Source organism: Arvicanthis niloticus, chromosome 12, assembly GCF_011762505.2.
Source record: "Arvicanthis niloticus isolate mArvNil1 chromosome 12, mArvNil1.pat.X, whole genome shotgun sequence".
Classification (NCBI taxonomy): domain Eukaryota; kingdom Metazoa; phylum Chordata; class Mammalia; order Rodentia; family Muridae; genus Arvicanthis; species Arvicanthis niloticus.
In genome coordinates, this window is record NC_047669.1 from 9,970,768 (window position 1) to 9,993,918 (window position 23,151).

The 23,151-nt window shown below is 43.6% G+C and overlaps 2 protein-coding genes across 4 annotated transcripts in view; one reads left to right on the forward strand and one right to left on the reverse strand.

Moving 5' to 3' along the window:
- The window catches only part of Tbccd1 (TBCC domain containing 1), a 45,118-nt gene extending 38,628 nt beyond the window's left edge, over positions 1–6,490 (reverse strand). The window contains exon 1 of one of the 3 annotated variants that reach the window (XM_034515806.2): positions 6,308–6,490. In XM_034515806.2, coding sequence (XP_034371697.1) covers positions 6,308–6,363 — 56 coding nt within the window. In that variant the 5' untranslated portion in view covers positions 6,364–6,490. Of the gene's footprint in view, positions 1–6,052 lie in introns of all 3 variants that reach the window. The other 2 variants (XM_034515807.2, XM_076942723.1) reach the window with 2 other exon arrangements.
- A 179-nt stretch (positions 6,491–6,669) lies between these two features.
- On the forward strand, positions 6,670–20,753 carry Dnajb11 (DnaJ heat shock protein family (Hsp40) member B11). The gene is made up of 10 exons (XM_034515524.2): positions 6,670–6,915; positions 11,699–11,855; positions 13,548–13,645; positions 15,031–15,163; positions 17,041–17,183; positions 17,432–17,514; positions 17,729–17,786; positions 18,909–19,020; positions 19,310–19,469; positions 19,940–20,753. Exons 1-10 carry the CDS (start codon positions 6,848–6,850, stop codon positions 20,002–20,004), a joined length of 1,077 nt encoding a protein of 358 aa, XP_034371415.1. The 5' UTR covers positions 6,670–6,847; the 3' UTR covers positions 20,005–20,753.
- The last annotated feature ends 2,398 nt before the right edge of the window (positions 20,754–23,151 follow it).

A 23,151-nucleotide genomic window follows, 5' to 3' on the forward strand; every position in this document is an offset into this window, starting at 1 on the left:
CATGGCTGGTATTGTAAATCCAGTCAACTCAGTCAAACTTAACTCAGTCAAAAGTTGATAGCCAGGGAGATCACAGGCCCTAGTGGAGAAGCTACTGCTGTGGACTTGCTAACTGAACATGGTGTGCCTTTAAACTGCCTTTACGTGTTTATGCTTATGCCCACATTATTTCTGCTGTCATCTCTGGACCACGAAACTTCTTTGTGAAGTGGGCAGTAGTTCTGTAAAAACAAAAGTGGCCAAAGTAGAAACGAGTGACTGCTGAGTGCTCAGCCCTAAATAGGCTATCTATATCACCAGTATCTTCATCATCTATACCTACATCATCTACAGCACCTACTCACTCACCCAGGGCTCCAAGAACGCAGAGGAAGGAGACTTGGGAGAAAGGGGGTGTTGTATCGTGGAATGCTGTCTACTAAATATGGCGAGGCCATTTGAACTCTTGAACTCTAAACAACTATGATTAACTGCAGGAGAGCTGCACACCCTGTGATTGGCTGTAAGAGACTTGCCCATTAGTGTTCTACTATGGAGGCTGCCCCTGAGAAAGTGGCAGTTAACAGTTGCTCGTGGAGGGGCTCACCAGGCTGAGTGCCTCCCAGAGGATCTTCAAGCAATTAATAGCTACTAGGAGAAACTCTTCTTGAGTGTTGCAGTCGCAAAACTGCCCATGCTCCTCTAAGTAATTCTAATTAGAAACACACTTGGGTACAACTGTTCCTTTGGTGGGTTGAAAAGCCTCTAGGTAAAGTTTACGCACACTAATCTTACTCTGCTTTTTTTCTCTTCCCATTCACACTATCTTAATTCTTAGTACTATCAGTGCCCCACTGCATCCAGGATGACTAGAGCTCAAGGGATGACTTGCTTTTCATTTTCTGACTATTATTGTATTTTCATAGAGGACCCACACTTTGATAATGATTGTTTTTATAGACACATTTACTCTCAGAGGAGTTTCAGTATTGTACTCAGTACCCCAAATACATGGGCCAAGACTTGGAATCATATATTTTAAGCTTTGACAACTACCAGACCACAGATAGCCAAGATATCTGTCACAACAGAAGGAAAAAGGAGGCCTTCCTATGATAAAACCAGAAATAATAATAATAAAATTCATAACCAAAAGGCTAGTGCTACAGAAGATATCTGAAGGAATCTCTCATAATGAAAAGATAAACATATCCAGAAGGCCAACAGAAAGAATAACCATGGAACAGAAGCTAAGTAAACAAAAACTGTAAACTACCCACCACTACAAATCAACAAAATGATGGAGAGTAATACTTATTTTCATTGATAACTGAATCTCAATTATCTTGATCCCCCCAATCAAAAGACACAGGGTAGCAGATTGGATTAAAAAGGGGTAGGGAGGAATCTACTTTTTTTGTTGCCTCCACAGAATGGATCTCACCAACAAGGACAGATATTACTAACTACCTCAGGGAGAAAGAATGGAAAAGGGTCTTCTAAAAAAAATGAGCCTAGGAAACAAATGGGTGTTGCTAATTTAGTATCTGGTAATTCATATTTCAAACCAAATCTATTCAGAAAAGATAAGGTCACTTCACGTTGCCTAAGAAACAATCAGTGAAGAAGATGTTACTATTCCAAATCATATATTCCCTGAACAAAGACCACCCAATTGTATAAAATAGATACTACTATAAATAGACACACATGGCTGAGAAGATGGCTCAGAAGTTAAGAGCACTGGCTGCTCCTTCAAAGAACCAGAATTCAATTCCCAGCATCCACATGGCAGCTCACAACTGCCTGTAACTTCTGTTCCAGGGGATCTGACTCCCTCCCAGACATATATGCAGGCACAATACCAATGCACATAAAATAAAAATAAACAGATAAACTTAAAATATATTTTTTTTAAAAAAAGAAAGAGAATAAACGCAGATACAGATTAGCTCTAGCACAATAATGGGTGAGTTTAAGATCCACTCTCACCAAATAAAACAGCAGAATTCAACAGCATCCTATCTCAAATAGACCTACCAGATAGCTACAAGTATCCCACATCTCATAGAACATCTAAGATACAGCACATAACAGTACACAAAGCAAGCCTTAACAAATACAGGAAAACTGAAATAATCTCATGTATGTAAGCTGTCATCAATAGACTAAAACTAGAAACCACCTTGAGAGGAACTACAGAACTCATGACACTGAACAACAATGGGGGCAGGGACAGTCCCAGAGCTACGGCTCAGCTGCGAAAAGCATATAGTGCTCTTGCAGAGCACCAAAGTCTGGTTCCCAGTACCCATATGGGTGGCTTACAACCAACTGTAATTCTAGCTCCAGGAGATTCAACAGCCTCTTCTGAACTCTGAGAGCCCCTGCACTCATATATTCACATACAAAGACACACACATACACATATAACTTTAAAATAATAAACTTAAAACATTTTTTAAAATTAATAGACTAGAATAATACAAATACAACATACCAACACTTAAGACATAATGAAGGCACTGTCCAGGTGGGAGATGAGAGTAGAATCTCTCTTACTCTTTCAAAGATTTTGATTTACATTTGTGTGTGTTTGTGTGTGTGTGTGTGTGTGTGTGTGGTGTGTGTGTGCACAGGCCATGATGCGCACATGGAAGCCTAGGACAACATGAGTCAGTTCTCTCTTTCCACCATTTGGGGGCCAAAGATTGACCTCAGGTAATCAGACTTGATAGCATGCCGCCCGAGCCATCTTACCAACCCTCTCCTGATGTTTGTGTCTCTTTATTTTGTGCTATAGACTAGGTGGCCTTTAAGCTTTTGTCTGATTCCCCTTTCTCTCCCTCCCACCTTGAAGTAGGAATGCTAAGATCACAGATGTGAGCCACCAACGTCTAGGTTTTATTAGGGAGGGTCTCAAGAATTGAACTCGGGTCATTAGGTTTGCATGGTGCTTTTCCCCCACTGAGCACCTCCCTATAACCAGGAAATTGGTTCTAAAAAGTAAAGTGCCTACTGAATTTTTAAAAACCAGAGACATCACAAATATTTTAAAATTCACCTAAGGATCTTTTAAGTGATCAAACAAGAGCATGGTAGCAAGATGTCTGCAATGGTCTGACTAGACAAGCCCAGAGTCATCTGAAACAGTCTCAACTAGGAATTACCTAGATCAGGTTGGCCCTGTGGGCATGAATGAGGGAATTACCTAGATCAGGTTGGCCCTGTGGGCATTAATGAGGAAGACTGTCTTGATTATTAACTGACCCATTCCCTGGATTGGGCTGTGCCCTGGATACAAGGAGGGAAAGCTAGCAGAACTGTGAGCAAGTAGACAACATGGGTACTTCTGTTTCTGCTCCTGACTGTGGATGAGGTGTGACCAGCTGCCTCAGACTCCTCCCTCTGACACCTTTCAACAAGGACAGGACTTCTTACCTACCCTGGAACTGTAAGGCGAAGAAACATTTTGCTCCCCTACATTTCTTTCCCCCTTCAGGGTATTTTAACTATAGCCACAGAAATGACTCTAGGACAACAGCTCAGCACCACCACCACCAAGCCAGGCTGCCTAATTCAATACTGAGGACTGACAGGCTGGAAGTAGAATGACAGCAGCAAGTTGTCCTCTGACTTCCATATGTACACTGTGGTATGGGCAGGTGCCCACACACAAAGTAAAATATGAAATCGAAGGGGGCATAGACATGAATAAAATTGAAATTAAAAAAAATGAATCCATGAAATAACAGGATTAGAGAAGCCTTAAATCAACAAAATTGGAGACAAAAGAACCATTACAAAATATCAACAGAATTCACATCTTCAGAAAAGCTTAAAAGAAATGTATAATTCCTAGAAGTATACAACCTGCCAGTTAAGTGAAGAGGAGATAAATAATTTAAACAACTGTGTAACAAGCGTCAGTACTAACAAAGTAAAGATAACTCAAAACAACAACAAAGCCTCACAACTAAAAAGAGCCCTATAGTGATCTGAAGAAGAATGGCCCCCATGGCTCAGGTATTTGAATGCTTAGTGACTAGGGAGCGGAACTCTTTGAAAAGATTAGAAGGATTGTGTCCTTGCTGAAGTTGGTGTGTCCTTATTGGAGGAAAAGCACTACAGGGGATGGGCTTTGAGGCTTCAAAGCCATGGCAGGCCTAGGTTCTTGCTCTCTCTCATTCATATTCTCTCTCTCTCTCTCTCTCTCTCTCTCTCTCTCTCTCTCTCCGTGGACCAGCATCTCTTACCTACTACTCCAGTGCCTTCCTACATGACACCATGCTCCTTGCCATATGATAAAGGACTAAGCCTCTGAAAATGTAAGCAAGCCCCATCTGAATTTTTTTTTTTTTTTTTTTAAAATAAGAGCTGCCTTGGTCATGGTGTCTCTTCACAGTAAGAGAACAGTGACTAAGAAAAGCACAAATATCCCAGAGAAATTCATTGCAAAATTCTACCAAACCTTTAGGAAAAAAAACAGCACTATTTCTCTAAGTATTGCATAAAATAACTTCTTGAAAATAAGGTCAGTATTGGCCTACTACTAGCACCAATGATACAACAAAGAAAAGATAATTATAGACCTATCTCCCTAATGAACATGGCTGTAAAAGTTCTCAATGCAATACTTGCAAGCCAGGCTAGGGAGTTGGCTCAGAAGTTAAGAACATTTACTAGAGGACCTGGATTTGATTCCTAGCACCCACATGGCTGCTCACATCCAACTGCAACGTCAGTTCCGAGGGATTCTCCACCCTCTTCCGGTCTCCTTGAGCAACAGGCATGCACTAGCTTACGTGTAGGCAAAGCACCCATGCATATCAAAATAAACCTTTTTCTTTTTAATTAGAGAAGGGTTTTTTGGCAAAACATTAATGTCTGTTCCCACACTATTCACAATAGCTAAGTTACAGGATTAACCTAGTTAGTCCTAGTTAGTGCAACAGCAGCAGAATAAAGAAAATGTGGCTTATGTACAATGTTTTCTCCTCAACCATAGAGAATGCAATTATAGGATGGGAAAGATGGCTCAACCATTAAAGGCTAGGCTCACAAGCAAACATTTAAGAATGTGATTTTGTTGTCTACAGGAAAATAGATATAACTGGAGATAATCATCTTAAGGGGATTAAGCCAGTCTCAGAGAAACAAAAACATGCTTTATCTCATTTGTGGTGCCTAGATTTTATATAGGTACTTAAAATCACATATGGGTATATGGCAAAGCAAAATTGTCTAGAGAAACGAAAAGAATAACACGACAGAGAGAAAACGGGCATAATATATACACACATATATATATACATATATACATTATACAGTTTGCTTATACAAGAAAGTACTATATACAATGAATATTCACAATAAAAAATTTTTAGAAGGGAGTTGATTATTCTGGAACATGCCAAGATATTTAATAGGTGAGGATATATATCATTAAATTAGACAGCTTTGTAAGTTAGCATTTTTGCAATGAAAAGCAAAAGAGTGACATGATTTGACATATTTTTTTTAAAAAGTGGGAAGGCGCTGGGAACAGTTCAGTCCATAAAGCTTGCCGTACAAGCAGGAAGCCTTGAATTCCACCCATTGTAGCAACTGCGACAAAAATGTCCTCAACTTCCAGCGCTCAAGAGACAGAAACAGGATCTTGAGCTCCCAGGTCCACCAGCCAAGTCTAACCTGTGATCTCCGGGTTCCCTAGTGTGCTCATGTGTGCACACCATCATAGGGTGGAGAGCAGAAGAATTTTTAAATATTGCATTGAGATATTAAGTTTGTAGGCAGGAAGATCGGTTATGAGACCTTTGCAAGCAAGAGATAATTATGACTGAGAGGTGGAGCTATAGTGGGCATGCACACGGTACGAGTCACTGGTAAAGATCTGAATAAGTTATGCAGGAAGCAAGGCTGAGCGGAGAGGCTTTCCTGAACAACTAGTTGTCTGAGGTAAACAATACTGGAGACAAAGAACAACCAACGAACAAGCTCCACTCCTAACAACAATAGTAATGCCTTTTATTGATTGCATGCTTACTGTGTGCAACTCTGCTAGGAAACTTACAGAAGAAAATAATAATTCAATTAATTCCCAACAATGCCAGCGAACGCTTTGTCTTAGTTTTGCAGAAAACAGGTTCGAAAGTGGAGTGGGGATGGGGTTGCCTCACCGCTACGGAGTGCTGGAAGCCGAATCTGAACTTTAAGTCGGTCTCCACGACGGCGTCTCTACAAGGTACCAGGCCTCTTTCCTACGATACCGAGACTGTAATAAGTTTGTACTGTGAGAGCCTACCCCTAGGCAAGACGCCCCACGTACTTTGACAACTCCTGGGGTTGCACCTCCGTGAGCGTGCGCGCGTCACGTGTGCACATGGCGTAGTTTCCAGACTGGGAACCACGTTAAGACCTCTCTCAAGCAATTGGTCGGAGTCGGGAAGGAGCCTCGCGATTGGTGGACATTCGGGTTTCCTACAGCAGCGCGCTCTTTCTCCGCTCCTAGCTCTCTCCGGTTCTCAGGCGCTTCCGGGCGGCGCGAACCTCTGACGTTTCCTCTTCCCATTGGCCGGCGGCCACGGCTGCAGTTCTGCTGTCTGACTGGCTGCCAGCGCCGCCTCGGAGGTGAAGTGTTCCGCTCTGATTGGCTGCGGAGGGGCGGCCGCGTGTGATGTCCCCGGCGGCGATTGGCCCGCGCCTGGCTGCTCGCCGGCTCTCCCGGAAAGTGGCAGCCGAGGAAGGGGCGCGCTGCCTGTCGTCGCGGCCGGGCAAGAGAGAGACCCCGGAGTGAGGCGGCCTCCGGAAGGGCTGGTCAGCCGACGCAGCGGCACCGGAGGCCGAGAGGGTGGGACCAGGGGTCACCATGGCCCCGCAGAACCTGAGCACCTTCTGCCTGTTGCTGCTGTACCTCATCGGGGCTGTGATCGCCGGGTGAGGAAGGGGGCTCCCGCGCGGTACGGGGCCCGAGGGGCGGCCTTTGCTGAGAAGGACGCGGGTGGCATCGAGGAGGGAGGGAGGGGCACTCCCGCGCCGAGGAACGGAGCGGGTAGTGTGGGTCAGGCTGGCCGTACTGAGCCAGGTTTCCCCCCAGAAGATCGAGAGTTGGTTGCAGAGCCACATGCCACTTTAGGGGATTGGAGGGAGTTAAGAGCCTGTGAGCAGAAGAAGGAGCGCGGACGTCTGAGGAATGGGGCTCCTGATGGAAATGAAGGTAGTGAGTGCCAAGCTGGGGTTGAGATTATGGATACGTCCTTGACGTCGGAGTTTCAGAATGGGACGGTGGGCTACTCAGTTCGCGACAAGCCTCCCAGAGGCTGACACAAAAGTGGGTGGGCCATGATGCCGTGTCAGATGAGGAGAGCAAGTAAGGAAGCTAAGCTCAGACTGAAGAAAGTTGGCTTGAGAGAGCAACAAGACACTTTAGAGAGTTCTCCTGCTTACCATCTTCTTGGGCTAGCGAACCTGATCTGTCTTCTTGCCTCTCTCTCTCCATGGTTCCTTCTTGAGTTAGATGGTATGAAGTGAGAACAGTTCTCTAACAGGCAGTAAAGACTGAGGTTCTAGTCTTATGCCACTCTTACTATGAATCCTACAAGCTTGATGGGACTGTGTCAATTTTCTGAAATCGGGGATAACAGTGTGCCATATATAACTTAATATATTGGATTTGTGTTCTAGAATGCCTGCACCCCCAATCCCTGCTTTGGGTGGGTGAAAACAGGTGAATAAAAACTCAAGGTCATTTTCAGCTACCGAGTGAGTTCCGGGCTTGCCTGGCCTACATCACACCCTATCAAATAAATAAGTAACTCCAAAAATAAAAGCACACCAAAAGTTTATAAATGTTAGATTTTGACAATAACATCAACATAAAATTTTGCAGTTGGGAGTTGTAGTAGGCTGGTCTCCAACTCAGTGTGTAGCTGAAGATAACCTTGAACTCCTTAGTGATTCTTCAGCCTCTACTTCCCAAGTGTTAGGACTGCAGGCATGAATGACCACTCCTGGCAAATACTAATATTTTTGATACTATAGCTTTAAACTTCAGTCATTCATGAAACAGCCTCTGGAGACTAATTTTGACACTGGACTCTGTCAGCCCAACCCCCTCTTTCTTTTTTCTTTCTTTTTTTTTGAGCTGTCATTTAACTTTTTTCCTCTTAAATCTTTTATTTATTCTCTGACAGTTTCATGCATATAGCTACGCGCAACCCCTGCACCCCACTACACATACTTTCCCTGGGCACACCCCAGTATGTTTCCTTCCTAACTTCATGTAACTCTCTGAATCCAGTTAGTGCTGCCTGCTGTCATGGTGACTAGTTGTATTGGCTTGCTCATGTGAAGGTCTTGTTCAGGTTAACCATAAGTTGAGTGAATTCATGAGTACTGTTTGCAGAATGCAGGATTTTACAACACTCCTCCCAATCCTCTGTGTTTACATTCTTTCTGTTCCTCCTTCCCCTGAACCTTGGGGAGTGTGGAAAAGGGGTGGAAGGTTGAAATATTTGTTCCATTTAAGACTGATCTCTCAATTCTCACTTATTCTCCACGCTTTGAACAATTATGCTGATGCATTAATTACTGCCCCTGTAGAAAGAAACCTCTCTGTCCAAAGAGGAGAGTGGCATGAATATAACATATATATTATATATATAATATACTTATGTCATATTCATTTATATTCATATGTAGTCTATGGATATAACCTAAATATTGATAAGGCAGTTTGACAACATGTCTATTAAAACAACAATAACAAGTTCCTCCTTCCCCCAGGGCCTGTGATTACCCGCCCCCAGCCGTAGGCTTTCAGACAGTTTTACAGTATCAGATATAAATTTACTTCTGTGGAATAGGCCTTAAAAACAATCAAAAAGCAGTAAGTTAACTTCATAATCTTTCTGCCACTATTGTACCAGGGGTGTGTATATCTTGCCTAGTTAGTCAGCATTAGTGACTTTTTCCCCCAAGCAGCCTGCATAATGCCTTCTAGCACTGTGGAAGCTGGTCAGGAGGGAGGAAGTTTTTTGTATTATCTCCAACTTGCTTTCCCTATGTCCTGTGACCACAGGGTGCAGGTCATCAGCAATAGATAGGGTTTTCCATCTAGTTGTGATGGGCTGCCAGGAGCAATAGCAATGGCTTCTATTGCTTTGGGGGCCTCCCTGGCTTATAATAACTCATAAAGATGTTTCCCAAACCTAGCACTGAGATTTCTGCAACATATATGCATAGGATCCATGTATTCTAAAAGAAGCATCCACTCATTCAGGGTGCCTATGTTCAGAATCCTCGGTAAGAGTAATATGAACTTTAGGGTTGGGGGGCTTTGACATTTTTTTGAATTAGCTTACGAAGTAGTGACTTTCCATAAGTTATTTTTTTTTTAACATCCTTAGTTTTGTTTACCTCACCCCTCTCCAGAAGCATATTCTTAAGAGTATTACTTAAGCCTCACTCTCTGAATAGTTAGACTTTTTGTTATTAAATACTTGGTTCCTATCTCATGAGATGTCAAGACTTTAGAGATGAGGTGGAGACTTCCTATGAGTGATACATTTTTAAAATGATGTAGTTGAGCTGGGCTTGGTGGCACATGCCTGTAAACCCAGCACTTGGGAGGCAGAGGCAGGCAGATCTCTGATTTCAAGGCCAGCCTGATCTACAGAGTGAGTTCCAGGACAGCCAGGGCTACAGAGAGACCCTGTCTTGGAAAACAGAATAACAACAAAAAATATATGTATAGTTGAGCTAAATATGGTTTTATATACCTGTAAATTCAGCATTTGAGAGGCAGAGAAGGTAGAGAGGAGTTGAAAACGAAGTTCTGATACATAGTTAGTTCAAGGCCTGTCTGAGCTACATGAGGCCATGTCTAAGAAAACCAACCCAGAAACCTAACAGGATGATTAAAATAACTAAATTACTTTTCAAAAGTGTGCCTAGGAGTTTATTAAATAACCCCAGCTTCCTGAGTGCTGGGATATAGGCATGTGCTATCATGAATCCAGGACTTCATGAGTTTGAGCAGGCACTCTAACTGAGCCACATGCCAGACCATAAAACATATTTTTTAATACTCTTGTCGTACATCTTGGTTCCCCAGTTCACTTTACCCATACATTTTTAAATTACCCCCCATACTATGTCAGTGACTATTATATGACTTCCCTAGTTCCATTATTAAGATGTTTTCAGATTCTATTCCAGTTTCAGATTCAGATTCTATTCTTGTTTCAGATTAAAACTCTAGTGGTTAAACCTCTGGCAAAAAGAGTAGATGTTGTGCGCATTCTTATATGTTCACCTACTCAGGGTATTTACTGGCTCCTTCAATGAGCTGGATATGGCCCTTGCCTGGAATGCTTTTTATAGTCTTACTCTAGCTTTCTATTAATACTTCTTGCAGAGAAAGAACCCTTTTATGGCTGATTCCAGCATAGCTCCTGGCAATATTCTCTATTTTATGCCCCAGTTTATATCATATGCATATAGAGGCTTCTACATGTGGACTTTAGAAGATGTCTGTCATAAAGACGTATCTAAATTAGCGTACTTTCTAGCAGTGAATGCATGAAATGTAATTTTTCTCTCTCAGCAAAATACACCGTAATCCGTAATCCTTACATCCAGATGAGTGCTACTTTTCCTTTAGGGTTATTATTTGGAGTTTGCTTAATCTTTATGAACTCCTTAGGGCAGTCTATCTTTAATGTTCCAAAAGTGATACTGTTTAGGACATTTATGTGACAATCTTTGTGAATAGAGGTAACTATTTTTTGAAATTATTTGACCTTTAGAAACAGCCAAAAGTCACTGAGGGGGGCTGAAGAGATGGCTCAGCAGGTAAGGGCACTTGCTGCTCTTAGTGGAGGACCCCAGCACCCATGTAGTGATTCCCAGCTACCTGTAACTACAGACCCAGGGGAGCCAGCTTTAATTGACATGAAGGGTACCTGCACTCACACCCCCACATGAGCACACACATATGCTCATAATTTAAAATAAAATAAATTCTTGTTAAAAAAAATTATGTGGAGCCATTATAGTGAGTAAAGAGGGCGTTAAATGGATTGTTTGGTTGTTAGCTGGAAATAGCATGGAGCCATAAAGCATAAGAATAGTTTCTCTGCTGAAGGTAATTCTAAAAGAAGAATGCCACCAGTCCTTTACATAGTTTTGAATTGCCTCCAAATCCTAGTCCCATTATGATTATCTCAGTGCCTGAGACTGTAAATTCTGACATCTCCCTTTTTTGTTCATTGATTTATGTATGTGCACATGTCACATATACCTTTGTCTTTATCCTTACATGTTTATATAATTGGACCTAACTAGAAAGGGAGAAGATTTAATACAGCCTGCAAGATAATTCAGCTGTTAGGAACACTTGCTGTCTTACAAAGGACTTGCCTTCAGTTCCCAGCACCCACATCAGTCAGCTCACAACTTCCAAGGTTCAGGCATCTGCATGTGGTGTACATGTAGCCACACACACTTTCTTAGAATGTAACAGGGAGCTAGAGAGATGGCTAGGACAGACACATGAATTGGGAAGAAGGAGGGGCTCGGTGTGTGTGGTGTGTGAGAGACGGTGAAAGAGTCCTGTGAAAAAACGACCAAAGAACGTTATATATGTACAAAGAGCAAAAAAGCAAATTAAAAATGTATAGAGAACTCTTTAATGAAGTCTTACCTTTCATCCTCCCAGGCGAGATTTCTATAAGATCCTGGGGGTGCCTCGAAGTGCCTCCATAAAGGATATTAAAAAGGCCTACAGGAAACTGGCCCTGCAGCTTCACCCTGACCGGAACCCTGATGACCCCCAAGCCCAGGAGAAATTCCAGGATCTGGGTGCTGCTTATGAGGTGAGTCATGAGAACAAGTCGGGGATACCACCTGTTAACGTGGGAAAGACCAGCACCGAGGAGACCTCCCTTCCTCCCTCAGGCCATTTCTGTCTGAAAGTAGTATGTAAGTGAGAACTGTATGTGTTCCCAGATTGTACAGTCATTATCCGTAGAGTGTGTGTGTGTGTGTGTGTGTGTGTGTGTGTGTGTGTGTGTGTGTATCAGGCAAGCCTGTTTGCCTTTCTCCCAGGTAAGTTAGTGTGCACAAATCGGAATATTAATAGAATACAAAGACTCTAGCAAACAAAAGCTTTTTCTTTTTCTTTACTAAAGTAAGATTGATTACTGTTAGCATTTTAGCTAGTTGAGAGTCTACATGTTAGTTGACTAATCAACTACTGCCCCACCCCCACCCCCACTCAGTATGGCAGGAAACATCTGCGACTCTAGCTAGCTCCCTAGAAACTGAACTAAATGTATCACTTGAGCTCAGCGGTTAAACCCGGCCTGATCTTCATAGTGAGATGTGTGTACATGTCCAGAGGAAGAGTTAAAGCAGTCTACAATCCAGAAGTACCTATGTGTGCATCTGCTTCCTGCTTCCTAAATGCTGCTTCAGCTTTCTAAAATAAAAGAACTCTTTGATAGTTGAGTTTTCAACCTTTATCTCCGTTATTTGTACACGTGTGTAATATGAGTGCAGGAGGTGCCCACAGAGGTCCAGAGGCGTCTAATGCCACCAGAGTGGTAGTCCCAGGTGGTGGTGAGCCACCCACCCAGCACGGGTGCTAGGAATCACTCCTGGGTCCTGCAAGAGCAGTGTGAGCTCTTAACTACCAAACCATGTATTTAGTTCCGTTTGTTTTGTTTCTTAGTGAGCTGTTTTGTTTTTGTTTTTTATATACGTGAACGTTTTGCTTGCTTGTCTGTAGATACACTTTTGTTCATGCCTCTTACCAATGGAAATCAGAAGAGGGCATTGAATTCCCCTGGAACTGGAATTATGGGTGTTTGTGAGCTACCATATGGGTTCTGAGAATCAGATCCAGGTCCTCTGCAAGAGCAACAAATGCTTTAGCTGCCGAGCCATCTTTCTAGTCTTTTTAAAATTAAGTTTTAAGTTTTAAACTTAACAGAAAGTAGTGGATTTCACTGTGGGCATTTTAGTGATACAGTACAACATGGAGCTTACGGAATAAGCCCTGGAATTAAGTTACTCAGAAAACCAACCTGAGTAGTCCATTTCCCTTCTTTCCTGGTACCTTCTTGACCGTTACAGTCACATGCTTAAATGCAGTTTTTAAAGTACTCAATCAGATTTGGTCTTTGAAGTTTAAAAGATGAGTTGGGCAGTGTGGCGTAGGCAGTGCACCAAAGAATTCAGTCTGCTCAGTCACTTCCCAGGTGTGTGCTGGATTTCTAGAACCCTGTTTAGGAGGCAAAGGCAAGAACATGAGTTTGAGGCCAGCCTAGGCTACATTTGGAAGTCTAGGCCAGCCTGAGTCACATAGCAAGGCTTGGGACTCAAAAATCCCAAACAAACAAACAAACAAAAAATAACTTTAAACAAGCCTTAATACCATGCACAATGAAAATCACACTCTGGAAAGCTTTCGAAAGTCGGGGTCAGAGTGGAAACCAGCTGTAAACATGAATGTACTTTAACTGACCTTAGAGTATGACATTTTCTCCACTGCCATTTATCCCCAGGTTCTGTCAGATAGTGAAAAACGGAAACAGTATGATACTTACGGTGAAGAAGGCTTGAAAGATGGGCATCAGAGCTCCCATGGGGACATTTTTTCACAGTAAGTAATTTGCCCATTTGTAGGGTATTATTACATCTTGGGACCGGACCACTGGGCACTACCTGAATTGCTCTTGGAAGCAGAGGGCAGAGTTGCCTCTCTGTCATCCTGTGGACAGGAGTGCGGTGGCTATGACAGGTACCATCAGAGGAGGAGTTCATAGGGTCTCTTCATCCCCTATCACACTTGGCTTTCTGGGCATCAGGGATAGCTGCAGTGCTGATAAGTACTTCTCCTCACTTTGAACCCCTCCTTGTTAGACGTTTGGATCTCCATACATCATAATGTTTTTAACTAGGAGATCTAGTCCAGAGTTCAGCTCTGTGATTCTAAACAGAAAAATGTCTGAGTCTGCACTTGTATGCCATGAATGTTCATTTCTTCGGATTCTTTAAGGCTTCTAGAGCCTTCCCTCAAGTAAGAATACAGTTATAAACAATAGCTCTGTCTGTTAGCTGTTAGGGAAGTGCCTCTCCCCCTGACCATTGAAATGAAGGTAGAGATGTCAGAAAGAGAAGCCCCCTGTCCTGCTCTGCCCTCTCTTCAGCAGAAGGTTCCAGAGTGCGGCGTGCACCTGGGGTGAAGATTACTGCCTGTACGACTGAAAAGCCCCATTTTTACCTCAGAGTCGTTCTTTTGTTACCTTCAAACATTCATTTTGACCTTGTGCAGGCCAGGACTTACTTTTCCCTAAGGACAGGGACTGCCCTGAGGCTTTGCTTTTCAACTTTAAACACATGCCCAAGGTTTTCGTAGAGTGGTAGCTTTTTCATCAAGGCTAATAATCTCTAAAGAGCAGATACAGTGAACACATGCAATTGTCAGGATGTTCAGGATTAACCTGAAGGAAGTCCTTCAGTTAGGCCAGGCACGCTGTGCATACCTTTACTCGCAGCCAGAGGCAGGGAGAACTCTTGAGTTTGAGTCCAGAGCAAGTTCCAGGACAGCCAGGGATCTTAAAGAAGTCTTCTCTTGACAAACAAACAAAAAAAAGAGATGCCTTACATTAGCCAAAAAGTCCAAATTGCATGGGATTAGATATATTAGACCCCTTCAAATGTCTCTAATATCTGGATTTCCCTCAGTATTTGAATGGATTATTCAATTGATTGAGTCTAACATTGAATCCTTTGATATACTATGCATTAGTGTGTGGCTACTATGTATGGAACATATAGATTAAAGAGTAAATTTGGGGGTGGGCAGCAACCTGTAAATTAAATTATGTAAATTAAAATTTTTATTATACTTGGATCCAGTATATTAAAAATATCTGTTTTGTATAGTGTGCTGGCAGGAACAATATTTTATCAAGGGGAAGGAAATCAACAATTGTGAGACAGGATCCGAGTCCTTTCTCCTGATGAATTTGCCTGTATCCACAGCTTCTTCGGAGATTTTGGCTTCATGTTTGGAGGAACCCCTCGTCAACAGGACAGGAATATTCCAAGAGGAAGTGATATCATCGTAGATCTAGAAGTCACTTTGGAAGAAGTGTATGCAGGAAATTTTGTGGAAGTAAGGTCACATAATACACCTACTCATACTGACCCATAGAACTTGTACTTTTGACCACAAATCAGGAACTTTCAAGTACTTTTTGTCTTTTAGAGTATAAGAGGGAGTGGCTGACACACAGTTGAGTTCATCAGAATCCTTGGTTCATAGCAGTCACAAACCAAACTCACTACGTAGCCTGAGAGCTCAGTGAAACCACACCATGCCTGTGCCTGCCTGTGGGCTGCTTCTGTGTCCTACCTCACTGCAGAGGCTTTTACCATTGCTGTCTGGTTTATTATACATGTCTGAACCTAAACGATGTGTTTTTGTTGTTGTCTTTGAGTTTGTAAAAATGGCACCTCCTTATATTTTAGGAGACTTTTGTTTCTGTGAGTCATCCTTGCTGCCTACAGCTGTCAGTCTGCTGAGTAGAATTTCATTGTGACCATCCGTGGGGTTGGGTTCTTTCAACTCCCAAAGAGTCCTATACGTGAACATTCCTGTACATGTTCTAGTTACACATGAGCAAGGATGTCTCCTTCATGGATAAGTGTGAAAGTAGAATTGCTGGGTTGTGTCAACACGTTTATGCTTTATACAGAAATGCCATAGTACGTTCGAAATTGTCCAAGCCAACAGTCAGCATGCCATGGCAGTTCGTGTTTGCTCCACCCCTGTCTATATGGGATAGTCCTCGCTCCTTCTTGATACTTAGAATGATTAGAATGGGATATGATCTCAGTGTGCTTCTTAATTTCTGACTAGGTTAGGCATCTCTTCCATTGGCCCTGTTGTTTCTTCTTGTGAGACTCTCCTTCGCCATGTGCCCTGCTTTGTCTTTGTCTTGTTGACTTGTGAGACTGCCCATTTTTGCTCTTAGGTTTCTGTGAGCTGTAATGCAGATATAGCTAGCTTTCCATTTATAGTATGTCTTTACATGGTATTTAAGATTTATTTTAATCAGTACAAGTGTTCATTTTAATGTGGAAAAAGTCTGATCTTTAATTGTTAATTTTTGAGTCTACATTTTCAAAATCTGCTCTAAAATGAGAAAGCTCTTCTGTGTTCTCTGGTAAAAGTTGGCTTTCTTTCACCTGAGGTTGTCTTTCTGTAACATTTGGAATGGACTTTGCAGCTAGACTGCATGCTTTCAAACCCTGTCGTCTCACCTAACTGACTGTGCTGCTGGTTCCTCACCTGTACACAAGAAGAGTGAGTGCTCCCTACAGAGCCTCGATCAGATGGCTGTGTGCACGTCTAAGGCGTGTAAGCACCGCTGTGGGCATTGTCTCAAGTCACTTCCCTACATGAGCACAATGCCAGGAGATTCTGTGTGTAACTGTGTAGGTGTGCAGGTGTTTGAGGCAGCAGGTGGAGATGGTGGGAATCAGACTGCACAAGAACACGATGTGCTCCTAACCAGTGAGCTCCTTGTCAGGCCCCAGTACGTCTTTTGGTTTGGTTTGTTTCTTGGGATGAGGATCACATAGCCCAGGCTGGCCACAAATTTACTATGTAGCCAAGGACATGTCTATGAATGTGTCTGAATGGTGCCAGCACTGGGGATTAGTCCTGGGCTGGGTTGCCTAAAACGGAAAGAGGTAGTCTGGGGAGGTTGCTCATAGAACTGGGAGGTCGGCACACAGTAGCTTTTGAATGAGGGGGTTGTGCTTTATACAACTCAGATTTCTCAACAACGTAGTAATCCTGTGAGCTGGTGTGTCTTGGAAATGGTGATACTAATACCTGGTTTTAGTCTCTTCTTATAACCCTCTCTCCTCTCCTACAGCTTCGGACCGAAATCAGAGTCATTTAATATACACTTGCTTCTGCCCTGTGTGGGGGTTGATTTGTACCCAAAGAAGAAAACTAAAGGCTGTTTCATGTGTTCTTAGGTAGTTAGAAACAAGCCTGTAGCCAGGCAGGCTCCTGGCAAACGGAAATGCAACTGTCGGCAGGAGATGCGAACCACACAACTGGGACCGGGGCGCTTCCAAATGACCCAGGAAGTGGTTTGTGACGAGTGCCCTAATGTTAAGTAAGTGAAAAGCCCTCCATGTGTGTCTTGTGTCTATAAGTGACAGATGTTTGTTCCCTCCAGCTCTGACCTCAAGCACAAACCTTTTTATCTGTGTGATGCAGAGTCGGTCTCTGTGAGTGTTAGCATCTGGACTCTCTAAACAGGCCCAGATAGCCTTGGCAAACAGCACAGGCTGCCCAAGAAAAGGCTCCCAGGGAACACAGTGGTAGAGCTGATTGTATCCGTGCTTTCTCCTTTCGTCTCAGACTGGTGAATGAAGAACGAACACTAGAAGTGGAAATTGAGCCTGGGGTGAGAGATGGCATGGAGTACCCCTTTATTGGAGAAGGTGAGATGCTGGTGTCGATTATCATAACTCATTCTGCCTTATCCCATAACTTAACGGCTGCATGGTGTGTTCAGGGAGTGAAGGCATTGCCTTCCCAGACAGACTTGACAAGAGACATTGCCTGAAGCAGTGGATTTAAAAGTTACTCGAAACGTCAGGTGAACATGAGTTCAGCTTGTGTAACTTCTGTTCTTCTTTGGACTGCCCTGACCAGGTGAGCCTCATGTGGATGGGGAACCTGGAGACCTACGGTTCCGAATCAAAGTAGTCAAGTAAGTATCAGCTGGGAGTATCAGCCTTGCTTTTTGCTTGAGTGATTACGGGGGTAGTGAGTCCTCGCTTTGTCTTCTGTTTTATGCCTACAGTACCATATGTCATTGTTTCTAATTCTGCAACAGTACTGAAAATAGGGGGTGACGCCCTGGCCTTGAGCCCCAGTTATTTACTTAGGACTTAAAAATTCAAAAGATGCTGGAAGGAAAGACTGGGTAAGAGAGAGCTGGGTACTGTAGAGTACCTGTAAGCATGCAGACCACGCTGGGTTTGGCACACCACGCTGTATAGGCCACACTGGCTGCCACATGTCTGTCATGCCTTCCAGGTGGTAAAGACAGGCAGATGAGTAGTTCAAGGTCATCCCATGATACATGATATCTTATTTCAAAGCAAACAAACCACAGGAAATGAAAAGAGCTGTGAATGAGAGGCAGTCTGCACTAGGAATTACGGCATGCTTTCATTCATTCATATTAATAATATCTAGCCCCTCCTTTCATAGGCTTCCCTCCAGTGTGGAGTGCTGCTTAAACCCAGGCCTCGGGCTTTCTGACTTATTATTCTCTCTTATTAACTAGTTGGGGACCAGTAATAGGTCTGTGTTTAGGCTTGATTAAACATTGTTCTCGCTGAATGATACAGCACTGGCCCCTCTTCCCAGGTCTCCCCTCTCTCACTCTCCATTGGGTGACCTATTTTTGCATGTCTTGTCTCCTTCAGAGCTTCCCTAAGAAACAAAACAGTTGTATTCCCTGGTACTTTGGGTAAGGTGGGGATGGGGAGTTTGGGATCTCACTCTGTAGCCCAGGCTGGCCTTGAACTTAGTGGTCTCACGTTGCTCTGTCTTCACCTTATCTGTGACTTGGGAAAGCACAGAAAATCTAGTCAAGCATGCTCTTTCTTTTCTATAACCTAATGATTAATGATGTTTCCTTACATTTGTGTACTTGTGCTAATTGTAAGGTAGTTAGAGCTCAGTAAGACTTACATGGGTCTGTGATCTTGGAAAATGCTACATGCAAAGGCAAGTCAGATACTGTTTGAAAGAACGGTGTTCACCTTTTTTCCAAGATTGTCTAGCACTTCAACCTCTGATGGGTTTTACCTTTTTGTTTCAGGCACCGAATATTTGAGAGGAGAGGGGATGACCTGTACACAAATGTGACTGTCTCACTAGTTGAGGCTCTGGTTGGCTTTGAAATGGACATAACTCACTTGGACGGTCACAAGGTAAACACTCCGCCTTCCAGCTTTGTAGTCATGTGCTCTTGGGTCACCTCAGCAGCTTGGTCATCAGAGCCAGAGGCTCCTTTCTGGCCATCTCCCACTGTCTCTCCTCTCTCTGCTGCTGAGCCTCCAGCTGTGTTTCTAAGTCTTTCTGTGTCTGTCAACTCTGGCCCTTCGTCCTTTCTTCTCTGCTGAGCTGTGACACTAGCTTTGTCCCCAGTGCCCCACAGAAGTTGTGTGATGGACTTTGGGTGTTCCTGTCCTGCTCCACTGTGCTCCTTTTGCTTCCCAGGTCCATATTTCCAGGGACAAGATCACCAGGCCAGGAGCCAAGCTATGGAAGAAAGGGGAAGGGCTGCCCAACTTTGATAACAATAACATCAAGGGCTCTTTGATCATCACTTTTGATGTGGACTTTCCAAAAGAACAGCTGACAGAGGAAGCAAAAGAAGGTATGGTGTGTGTGTGTGTGTGTGTGTGTGTGTGTGTGTGTGTGTGTAAGTGTGTGTAAGCAGTAAGAAGGCCTGCTGTTGCTGTGTGAGCTGGGCTGTGAAGTGAGTCCCTTAGGTGAAGAAGCCAGACCAAACTGAAGGGAAGATGTGCTGGACATGGGAGGGAGGACTGGAGCCTCAGGGTGAGCTCTGCACTAACCGAACACACCCTGGTGTAAGTGTTTAAAGTGATAAAGAAACGGGTAAAGGGGGAAAGGAAGGAGGGTGGAAGGTCAGCTGAGGGGATTTTCTTCCCCTCTTTTACCTGATCTTACTTCCTAGGGCTTCACAAGATGTGTGTGGGGTGGGGCTTGAGAGAAAGAAATGAGATCACGTGTGTGTGTTTGGAGATGTCAGGACGCGTGTGAAGTTGGAGAGTCCAAGGAAGTCACGTTTTTGTGAATGAAGTCATTGACTCGTTCTTTCTGCAGGCATCAAGCAGCTTCTCAAGCAAGGACCAGTGCAGAAGGTATACAACGGACTGCAGGGCTACTAGGAGTGAAGAGGCTGGACTTTGAAAGAGGTGGATCAGTGATATTTATTATCTGCAGGGTTTTTTGTGTGTGTTTCATTATTTTCAATATGCAAGTTTGGCTTAATCCTCTTTTTTCCTGATGATCGTCATGACATGAACTAGAGGTTTGAGATCTGTCGATTTCATTCAGACAACAGTGACCAGCAGAAGGTTACCTAATACCTCTCCCTCTGGGGATTTAACGTCTGGTGCTGCCCGAGGTTCACGGAGTAAAGTCTTAGGAGGACGCCAGAACGAAGGAAACGATGAGGTTTAGAGACAATTGTTAGCTATTTCAAAATGCCAACTGGAGAAGTCTGTTTTTAAATACATCTTGTTGTTTTTTTTTTTTTTTCTTGACTCCTGTTTCTTTTTCCTGTGAGCCGATGGGTAGTGTTCCCATCAGGCAGGATGGACACACAGCATGCAGAGGAATGATGAGAGTCCGGTCCACAGGCCCCACTAAACACACATGGTGTCTAATAGCAATGAGCTCGAAGAAACCGAATAGATTAGAGACTGAGCTACATGAATTAAAGTTACACAAAGACCTCACTGTCTTTGAGAGAACATATTTTCCTGTTTTCTTTGGTGGTAATAAAATCTGATATGGGTATTTTACTGTTTAGAAAGTACTTTTGTGTATCTATCCCAGGTAGCCTTATGACCAGAAACCTGTTAGTTTAGGAGCTAAGATGGCTCGCTCTAGAGAATAAATATTAGAAGTAGAATTGCAAGTGGCTTTGTCTTCCGGTGGCACCAGATTCAGAAGCCAGCAGGCTTCAACACATGTGACTTTTGAATCTTCTCCTCTGTTGCTGCGGTACACAGGACTTGTTGCCATGGCTGCTGAGTATTTCAGTGTGACTGTGCAGTATGTGAGCTGCTTTGGAAGCACCGGCGTAGTTCACAGCATCACTGTCCTCTGCAGCAGCCAGTGTGGTTTGAGACTCAGGAATCCAACAAACCACAGAAACACAGACATGGATTCAACTGGCTTTCTGTATGTTGTATACGCACTCATGGGTTCAGTATGCCTTTTGCACATTTGTAAACACATACTCAGGTCAGTGGGCTTTCACACATGTTATACATGCATCCGAGTTCAGTAGGGTATATTTACATTCTCTGTGAATGCTGCCTGTGGTAGCTCACGAGAACCCTGGCCATTATTTGTACTTGCTAATGTGCTTTTTCCAGGACCCAGTCAGAGCTGAGGCTAGAACAGCCCACACAGATCTTGCTCTCGCTGTGAAGAAATGTAACTGGAGTCTTTGCTGATTCTTATTCATTGCCTAGACTGTTGTGACTTAAGGAGTTCCTTCTATTGCTGGGCTCCGAGCTTCAGTTCACTTTAGGTGAGTTAGAAAGATTTATGTCAGAGTACCATAAACCTTACATTAAACTCTGACGTGTCCTGATGGGAGTGGTAGAAAGGTCATAATGCCAGGCACAAGAAGTAAGTGCCTTCCAAAGGCACTGTGGTCTCCCAGACAGCAAGTCCCCACCATATACTGATGATATCTATCTGCTCAGTCATCACAGAAATTCCCTTCAAGACAGAATTTCCATTTGCTTGTGTAAGAGCTCTTTCCTGTGGGGACCAATGCATATCTATTCACCCCATAAAGAGAACAGTCCAAAACGATGATCGATCGAACCAAAGGTCCAGCATGGTGAACTCATGAGCTCTTCCAGGGTTGCTAACAGGAGTGTAGGTGAGGAGATGCAGCAGCAGGGATAACTAAAAAGGCAGCTGCACCAGCAAAAGCTCACCCCAGCACAGGCTCCAGTTCAGGAAAGCTGCTACCTGCTACCCTGGGACTGCAACTATCTGCAAACTATCTGCAAAAGCCTGAGGCTGTCTGGTCAGTTCTGCATTCCTCCCACCACACCACACACAGATACAACACACACTGCCCAACAGATGTTTATTGCTCCAAGTCAGGAATCTTACAAGTTTCTACTTTCCCAGTTGACCTTTTGTTTATCTCCTGAGCCCTTTCTGGAGGATGTTGGGTTGGAGGAAGCTGCCATACAGCAATGCTGACGGCTAGGAACAGTGAAAACTTGTTCTGTTCATTGACGTGGACAAAAGGCTTCTTAAGGGCCTGCCATGAGCTAGCTAAGTTTTGTTCCACATCCTTTGTATGGGTAGACTCGGCTTTAAATTGGGGCTAGAATTTGAACCTAGGCAATTTGCTCCTGAAAATGTACTTAGTACAATGAATACTAAAGTCCAGGAACAAAGTTAGAAAACAGGTAATAAAGGCTGGAGAGTCAGCTCAGTGGATAAAGGTGCCACCAAACACCACAACCTGATTTCAGTCCCTGGGACCCATATGGTGGAAGGAGGGAACAAACTTCTGAAGGTTGTCTTCTGATGTCCATGGGGACATCATACTGCGTGTGTGCAGGCACACAGACAATAAATAATAACCAATTCAAAAAAGAAAATGCATGTTAGGTGAAGATGGTAGGAGAACTGGTACTTTTTGCAGTTCAGATCTGCAAGGAAAAACTGGCATTTGGGGGAACTCTCTAAGGTTGGGTCCTTGGCCAGGAAACAGATAACCCCGGACCTTTGAACCCTGTTACTTGAGGTGAAGAAGGGCAAGGTGTGTGTTTGTTGTTTGTTTGGCTTGGTTTTGGTTTTTCAAGATGGTTTCTTTGAGTGGCCCTTGCTGTCCTGGAACTCACCATTGTGGACCAGGCTGGCCTCAAACTCAGAGATGCAACTGCCTTTGCATCCCAAGTGCTGGGGTTAAAGGAATGCACCACCCTGCCTGGCTAAAGGGTATGTTTTTAACCTAAGCTGTTCTGCATTTTTAACATCTAGTTTGGCTATTATTCTATTTTATTTTTCCCTCCTCCTCAGTTATTGGCTAAGTGGTGAGATTCCCATCATACATGAGTGGTGTGCACAGAAGTCAGGGAGATAGCTCTGTGGGCTTGCTGCACAAGCCTGATGACCTGAATTCCAAAAGCCAGACATTGTGGCTTCTTGTATTCGTATGTTCCTACTGCAAGCTGGGAGGCAGCGTCTGGAGAATCATATGGAGAGGGTTGCAGGCCAGCTACCCTGGAGTGTGAAACAGGACACACACAAGGTGAAGGGAGAGAATGGAC